The sequence below is a fragment of the Danio rerio genome, chromosome 15 (genome assembly GCF_049306965.1).
Source record: "Danio rerio strain Tuebingen ecotype United States chromosome 15, GRCz12tu, whole genome shotgun sequence".
NCBI classification, from domain to species: Eukaryota; Metazoa; Chordata; class Actinopteri; order Cypriniformes; family Danionidae; genus Danio; species Danio rerio.
Genome location: NC_133190.1, coordinates 44,819,502 through 44,828,286, shown reverse-complemented (window position 1 = coordinate 44,828,286; position 8,785 = coordinate 44,819,502). Strand labels below are relative to the sequence as shown.

The window sequence follows — 8,785 nt, the reverse complement described above, 5'->3', positions numbered from 1 at the left end:
AGGAACTGCCTATTTTCATTTTAATATTAGCAACTTAGACAGCAGACATGTTGAGGCGTCGTGCTGCATAAGATGAGCGTCATCTTCACTGTGTGGATATTTATAACAAAACGGAGCCAATAACAACTGCCTCCTTTCAATTTCAGTGAAAATACGAAACACAGCCTCTCTTTTGCTGAGTATCAGTTTTAAGAATCGATAATGGCCATTATAAAAGTATAACATACAATAAGTTTATACATTATAGGAAATAAAGGCAAGCGATCAGTCAATATACAGAATGTACGTGGTTACATTAATCATTAACTTATCTTTGCGCTCAGCCAAAACACGTTACCTGAGAACAAGTAATAGATTCCAATGACCAAAGTCAGGGAATATGTCGTTAGATAAAGACAACAAGATAAATGAAATATCCCGTTTAATAAATAGTGAGATTAGATCCAGCGGGAGATGCTTGATGAGAAGTCCGACTAGCAGAGCTCTGATCTGGGTAGATGGGCTGAGTGTGATTAAATGTTGAATGTCATGAGTTTTCAACAATACTAAATTGAAACTTTATTTTTTTTACATGGTTTAATAATTTTTTGTTATTAAAATTGAAGTTCCTGTTTCAAAGCTTACAGATAGATGGCTAATTTGTATGTCATTGACACTTTTGGCACTTTTTTGGAGTATTTTCATAAGTTTTGTTTTTTCCTGTAAATGATTCAATAAATACCGTACCGTGACATTCATACCGAGGTATTACCGTACCGTGAAATTCTGATACCGTTACATCCCTAATATATATATATACATTAGTATGTTAGTAAATGCTTTATTAACTTAACATCCAGTTGTTACCTAATCTAAAGTGAGGACTATTTATGCTTTTTAAATCCCTTATAAATGACAGTTAAAGGCTCAGTTATATTCTAAGCAGGAAAAGCAATAAAATATATGACTTCATTTAATTCTATAAATTTTCACATACACAAATGAAACTTTATCAAATGAAAAATAAATCTTTGTCATCTTCACTAAAATAAAAATACAGTTTAAACATCGCCAAATAACATTGAAATGTTGTATCACAATATATATATATATATATATATATATATATATATATATATATATATAAATATATATATATATATATATATATATATATATATATATATATATATATATATATATATATATATATATATACATATACATATACAGTATATATTAAAGTTAAACTATTATATTGTTGTTGTTTTATACAATGTATATTTTGGCACTCCTGTTATTCGCCATTGTTCAAACTTTACAGTAATTTTATTTTTTAGATAAGATTGCAAAGATTATTGTTCATTTGACACTGAGCCTTTATTTGTCATTTATAAGGGATCTATAAAGCATAAAATGTCCTCACTTTAGATTAGGTCACAAAACTGGAAGTTGAGTTAATAAAGCATTTATTAACATACAAATTACTTATTACTATATGCCTAAAAACACAATTTATAAATATAGATTTGAACAGTGAATTAATCATATACTAACTCATTCTTAATGATCTTAAAAAACCCCAGCTACTCTTAAATACAAATGATTTGTTAATAATGTGATACTTATTTAATCATGAAAAGTAATCAGTAACAAAGTATAAAAGTAAAAGCATTAAGCACATTTTAATTGTGCTTATAAATCAAGAATACAGCATTTGTATCTGTATCTAAAACCTATAGTATAAAGCATATATGGTCATATATAAACATATGCAGTATATAAAATTAAATCTAATATATTTGAACGTATACAGTATGTATGTACAGTATGTCTATGTAATTCCAATGGTTGGAAAAATATTAATGTGATGAGCTATTTTTGCAATATTTTTAAATATATATATATATATATATAAATATAAATATTTTTATATATGTAAAATTCAAATATGATACTGTATGTCGTATATTCCATCTTCACATATTTTCATGTATGGGATTTCTGTATTGTCCCCTAAATAAATTTGTTTTAATAGCATCACGATTGGAAGAGGATACTGTGTTTTTTGAATAAACATGCTTGCTTATTTTAGGATAAATTGTTGAGAAAAACACAAATGTTAACATCAGGGGTCTGTTCTTCGTAGCTCGCTTAAATGATCTAATATGATTTGGCAGATCCTGGATCTTTTAATCTTGATAACTGATCTCTGGCTAATTTGGTTCTTCAAACAAATTCGCGAAATCAGATAAAAATGACTGGATTACCTGTTTTGAGATGTGTGTTGTGAAGGACAGATCTATCGATCCACGAAATCATGATCAGCAATGCAGCGATTGGCTGACGGCACAGCGGCGTAATGACATCATATGAATAATATTTAATTATCTATGCAAACAAAATTACATAAAATTTGCAGTAAATGGTTTGTTAAATATGCCATGCAATATCTTTCCACATTTGTTGTGGGCTGCAGGCCTTACACTCTCATGTGTCAAGAGTATTCATCATGTATTTCAATGCATATCAGTGTATTTAGTTCTACATTTAGAGAAGATTTTCTTTATTACAGTAGTCTATAGGCCTACTCAAGTTTTTTTAAATCGGCGTAAGAAATAACTGAATTAATTAATTTTGCATCAAAAAAGCATTTTGATATCAGTAAAGGTGTCAATCACCGGCATATTAGTGGTCAAAACACGTGTATGACTGCATTAGTTATCATCCTTTTTTAAAAAAAAGTGAAATATTGTGCATGTACAAGTTTGTATCTAAAAAGTTCAAAGCAGTAAACTATCTCTTTAATCCACTAGGTGGCAGTCTTTGTATTTTTATTTCAGAGTGCAGATTGCATACTTTTCATTTAAATATATTTTTTTTAACTTTAACTTTTTAAACTTTTTTTTAACTATATATATTTTTTCCCAAGTGTATTTAACTACTACTGTAAGAAATTATCAGCATTTGGAATACTTTCAGTATTATCTCTGCTTGAACTGACCCGATCTAATTCTGTTTATATGAAATGAACCTGCTCCCAAGCTGGTTTGAGCTACCAGAACTGTTGCCATGACAACAAATCTCAGATGAGTTTTGAAGAACTAAACGATCCTGGATCGTGTCAAATCGTCAACAACCAAATCCAGCTAACTGAGTAATCCACAAACGAAGAACAGACCCCTGGTTAGAAAATTATTGCTAATATGTAAAAATGAAATGAGTGAGTGTGTGTCCTCACTCAAAAATGAGTTTTGCTGCTTGTTCAAACTACTTAAAACGAGCTGAATCAACACAATTGATTTTTTGTAGGGAAAACTTAATGGTTTTACGTTCAGTCCACTTGCATTTGTTAACACAACTAAGTTAACTTTTATGATTTTTTTAGGACAATGTGAAAGAACTTTGTGGAACCCAGCAGTTTTACAGTGTGTTTGTATGTGTGTGTTAAACACAAAACAAGAAATTCTGAAGAAAGCTGTAAACCAGTAACCAGGCATTAACTTAAACAAATACTATGGAAGTCAATGCTACTGGTTTTCAGCTTTCTTCAGAATATCTTCCTTTGTTTACAGGAATCAATCATTTGTTGTTGTTCATATGAGGGGCAGCCTAATGGTTAAAGAGTTGGACTTTTGATCAAATTCAAGTATGAACCATTTCAGCTGCTGTTCACATGAATAAGTGGGCTGGTCAACAGTCAGAATAAATACCCTTTACTTTCTCTTTCTTGTCACTCTTCACTGCAGGCTCACACAGCAACTCTGAACCTTCTCATTTTCAACAACTGGAACTATGGTAAGCATCATTATTTAATACCTAAAGTAGCATTAGTGCTTACATTAAGAAGACTGATCTTGTGCTAACAGCACTTTAATAACCAAAAGAAAGCTCCTGAAAAGAATGCTCAGATTCTGACAGAAAGATGTCTGTGCCTATACAGTGTTTTGATTGAAATGTAACCCAAAATGATTACAAACGAAACAGTATGAATAAAACACTAAATATTAACAAAGTAATGTTCAGTCAAATGCTAAAATTTTGATTATGACAGAAAATAATAATGCATAATAATTCTGACTTCTAACTGTACATGAGTATTTTTTTTAAAAAACATTTTTCCCTCTCAAAAAATTCAAAAATCTCTATCCTCAGCATGCAAACCAAAATGAAAAAAAATGTAATTATATAAAGACATGTATAAAACTGTATATGACAAAATAATTCTCTCTGGAATCAAAAAGTTAGCATAAAATATCAAGATGACAATCAGGTCTGTACTGTAAAAAATATCAGTAAACTAGCAGTTTAGTCTTATTCTGTGATTCGTGTTTTATTGATTACTTTCCTGTTTTTTTGGCTTTTGAATTGCTTTGTGGGACCTTTCTTCCAACAACATTTTACCCTGAAAAGTTAGAAAAAGTTCTAACAAAAAAAAAAAAAAGTTCTGTTATTTTACAGACTTATGTCTCTACATGTAATTGTATATACTGTATACACACATACACACACACACATATATATACACATACATACATACATACATACATATATATATATATATATATATATATATATATATATATATATATATATATATATATATATATATATATATATATATATATATATATATGTATATATACAATTTTTAGCCCCCGTTTATTTTTTCCCCCAATTTCTGTTTAACGGGGAGATTTTTTCAACACATTTTTAAACATAATAGCTTTTTTAATAACTCATTTCTAATAACTGATTTATTTTATCTTTGCCATGATGACAGTAAATAATATTTGACTAGATATTTTTCAAGACACTTCCATACAGCTTAAAGTGATATTTAAATGCTTAACTAGGTTAATTAGGTTAACTAAGCAGGTTAGGGTAATTGGGCAAGTTATTGTATAACGATGGTTTGTTCTGTTGAAAAAATATACATAGCTTAAAGGGGCTAATAATTTTGACCTTAAAATGGCTTTAAAAAAAAACTGCTTTTATTCTAGCTGAAATAAAACAAATAAGACTTTTTTCAGAAGAAAAAATATTATCAGACATACTGTAAACATTTCCTTGCTCTGTCTTCATTTGGAAAATATTTACAAAAGAAAATCAAAATCAAAGGGGGGCTAATAATTCTGACTTTAACTGTTTGTGTGTACACACACACACACACACACACATATATATATATATATATATATATATATATATATATATATATATATATATATGTATTTTTTTTATAAAAATGTACATAAAAATCACTTTGTTAAACTGTTGAATTTTTAATGTCACAAGTCGACACAACAGAGATCAACATCCTATAATGCAATAAACAGAACTCACAATCACAAAATACAGAAGCTGTTAATTAACAGATATTTTTTACAGTGCACCTGTAGTTTGAAATAAGCAATAACATCCATTTTCTATACAAGGTTTTGTGTGTTTATGCTAATTTTGTGCTTATAGCACAAACTGTTGCTTACTTCATGTTTCTCCATATTTTAGGTCTTCGCTGTGCTTTCAAGGCTCCTTCTTGGGATTGTGTTGCTCTCCGATGTTCAAAGTGTGGCGAATGAAGAGGTGGACATAAACACCCTCGCCAGGATTCAAAGATTTTTTAATTTTAAGTATGTTTGATGTTTAAAATGAAGTAAAACTACATATTGTCATTATATGCATTATTTAGCTTTCAGTGCTTTCAGTGATTTAGTATTCGTAATCATCATTAAAACGTTTGTCTTTTATTGCACTGAGATGTTTAAATGTTAAGAACTGAATATGTTTTAGAGTTTTTCCTGGCTCAAAATGAGGCAGAGGGGGAATTGCCATCATGACATTTTTACTACTTGAACTAATTTTGCATTACTCTTGTAATCTTATCAAGTAAAACGTCATCTTATTAAAAAGGCTTACAAAAAATGTAATTAAATACATGACAAGTGCTTGAGCATCACTTGAGGTCTGTCTGTCTGATTTTTGTCAAAAGAAGGAGCTACAAAATCTGATGAAGATGGTCAGCTCTAAGGAGTAATCGAATTGTTGTTACTAATGTTTAATGGGATGTTTCATGAAGTTTGCATTATACCATAAAATGTTTCACTGATATAGTCTCAGCATGCATATTTGATTCCTCTGTTATTTTGCATATATTTAAATTATATTCTTTTCTTTTTTACAGTTATGCAACTGGATCGCAGTATGCAGTGGCCATCAATGTCCCGATGGAGCAGTGTCAAAGTGGTCCATCAACAGCTAACTTTCTTGAAAACGACAAGTCAGAAGATGTTAAGCCCTACATAAAACGCGACAGTATGGAAGTCTACCAAGGCACTGAACTCATTGCTGCAGGGGTTCATAAAGATGCACATTCTGAGCATTTACTGATGAATCCCCCAAATGATTCTCCTTTGACACACTTGCTGAATAACAGTAATAATGGATGTGTGGTTTTCTACACTTTAAACACTCCCTGTGTAGGCAAGTGTCTTAACAGCGATGTTGTACTTTCAGGTCTTCGTGAATTACAGAATTATCAGGGAATGAAAGCCTTTGTTTACACGTATATCTATAACAAAGACCAGAACAATGGAAACCTGCGTAATGCACTGCAAAAGATTGCTAATCGTGTGCCACTTTACCGCTGTGGCAGAAATGGTTGTATCTACTGTGGGAATAATGTGATAAAAGCATGTTTAGACAGTAAAGTCTGACTTATGTAGAGTTTCTTCAGTGCTTTAACTGATCTGTGCTTCTGCACTGGAGTTTCTGTAGCTGCCGAGGCTTTTGATGATACGTTTCAATCCTCAAATGATCAGTTTATACTCTGCCTTCTGCTTTTGATTTAAAAATGTACAAATGAGTGAATTAATCTTTCATTTAAATCAAGCAATATGGGGTTCCTATCATGAATTCTGATTAGTGTACTTTGATCATCTGTTTTTAAAATGCTTGTTTGTTCATGCTTCAGGTAACAGTATATTAATGGCTTTTACTGCTTGCAGAAATAAACTTATACTCATCATATTTTTAGTTTGATACTTTATTTAAACAAATACTATGGTGCCTGTGGGCAGATGGGCTAATCAGATGATCTGTTCTGCTTTTCCTGTGTGGCTTAAAGCTCCAAGTGTTCAAGTTTTCTCTTCTGAAGATTGGAAGAATTAAATATGTAAGGAATTATTGGAGATTGGCTGCTGAATTATAAAAAATAATAATAATGCTTTCATTATGCAGAATGTGCATTATTTTCTAATAACTCAACAAGCTGCGTTCAATTATTCTGCTCATTATACGATTCCCTACACCCAAATACACAGATCAGATGTTGTATTTCACAGTGTGTAGAACTAGTTTCACACCTCATTAGGCCAGATGTTTTGTTTGACTGCTATAAAATGTGAAATAACCGAAATCATTAAATAAATCTGATATATGGCAATTAAAGCTAATGACAAACAGTATATGACATACAAGTTTGAATTTCACAGATATTAAAGATATTTTATACTTTATATGTATAAGTGTGATAAAGTTACATTAACTGTTACCACTGGGAAAGCAGCTCTGGCAGATACACACACATTCTCACACACGCACATTCTCACGCACACACATACTTGCAAACACACACACACACACACACACACACACACACACACACACACAGAGAGACGCGCTGACACGCAGACATTCTCACAGGCCCACTTACCTCATTCATTCATCATAATGTTCCTCCCTGCCGTTGCCGCTATCGGAGGAGCGGGTGCACACGCAATCTCGATAGCACATGGACATATTTCCATAAATCCACTCTCCGCAATTCATAAGTCAATCCAGGTATTTCATACACCTCCACTTCTCCTGTTGTGTTGTCTTTTTCCGTTTGGTGTTTGTCTGTTGTTTATGATGTTTGTCTGTTGTCTGATTAAGAAGGTTTGTATTGTGTACCAGGCCATTTATAGTTGTATTGCTTATTTTGTTCAATAAAGAAATAAAAAAAGAAAAGAAAAAGAATGAATGGGATTGTGTGCGCATGCGCACTGCGATAGGAAGCTGACGAAACCATTAATAATGGTTAAACACCAAGTGTGTATTATGTGTTTATTTATATTAAGAAAATGTATGTTTTGTTGTTAATTACATATTAAGGATTTTTTCTTTATGTTTTTAATGTGAAGTGTGGCTTGAATGTTAAGTTATTTAATGTTTGTGTATTTGAACGATTTAATACTTACCTTTTGAATGGTATAGCCCACAAACGGGCGGGAGTTTGGGCCATATAAGCCAGAGCCAACTACCATACAACACTTGTTAACCAAGTCGATGCAAGAGTGTGACTGTGGTGCCTTGAGCAAGTATATTGTGGATACCTCGTTATTATTATTTTTGTAGATATAATTGGAGTATTTTTTTGCAGATTTTATTTTCCTGTTTGTTGTTACTTTGGTACTTTGTATTATTTTTTTTGTTAGCACTTGTAAGTATCATCACTGTGGATGGACTTTTTGGCACTGTAAATAAACATCACCTTGCATGACAGTGCTTTGTGAGTAAGCCATCAGTTTTTCCCCTTACAAACTCACATTTCTCCCCCTGAAGACGAGCTGGTGGGCTCGTTTTCATCACAATAAGCAACAAGCTGTATATTTAATACATTTTTACAAAATTGCTGTTTATGTATATTTTTGTAAACCAATAGAATTACAAAGATTTGCATACAGTCAAATATATCAGCTATCCTTTTACATAAATATTAGATTTCCATAGCTTATGGGGCATAGTGTTATATAACTGTACTTTA

At 31.3% G+C, this 8,785-nt stretch overlaps 2 protein-coding genes across 2 annotated transcripts in view; one reads left to right on the top strand and one right to left on the bottom strand.

The window, feature by feature from the left end:
• sgpp2 (sphingosine-1-phosphate phosphatase 2) overlaps nt 1-8,064 on the bottom strand; it is a 146,331-nt gene extending 138,267 nt beyond the window's left edge. Inside the window, exon 1 of the mRNA XM_073922655.1 lies at nt 7,694-8,064. The gene's annotated coding sequence lies outside the window, so the exon portion shown is untranslated. The remainder of the gene's footprint in view (nt 1-7,693) is intronic.
• LOC110437921 (uncharacterized) lies at nt 3,661-7,008 on the top strand. The gene is made up of 3 exons (XM_068213807.2): nt 3,661-3,777; nt 5,491-5,612; nt 6,164-7,008. The coding sequence occupies exons 1-3, from the start codon at nt 3,775-3,777 to the stop codon at nt 6,693-6,695; spliced, it is 657 nt and encodes a 218-aa protein (XP_068069908.2). The 5' UTR covers nt 3,661-3,774; the 3' UTR covers nt 6,696-7,008.
• Nucleotides 8,065-8,785: the final 721 nt, after the last annotated feature.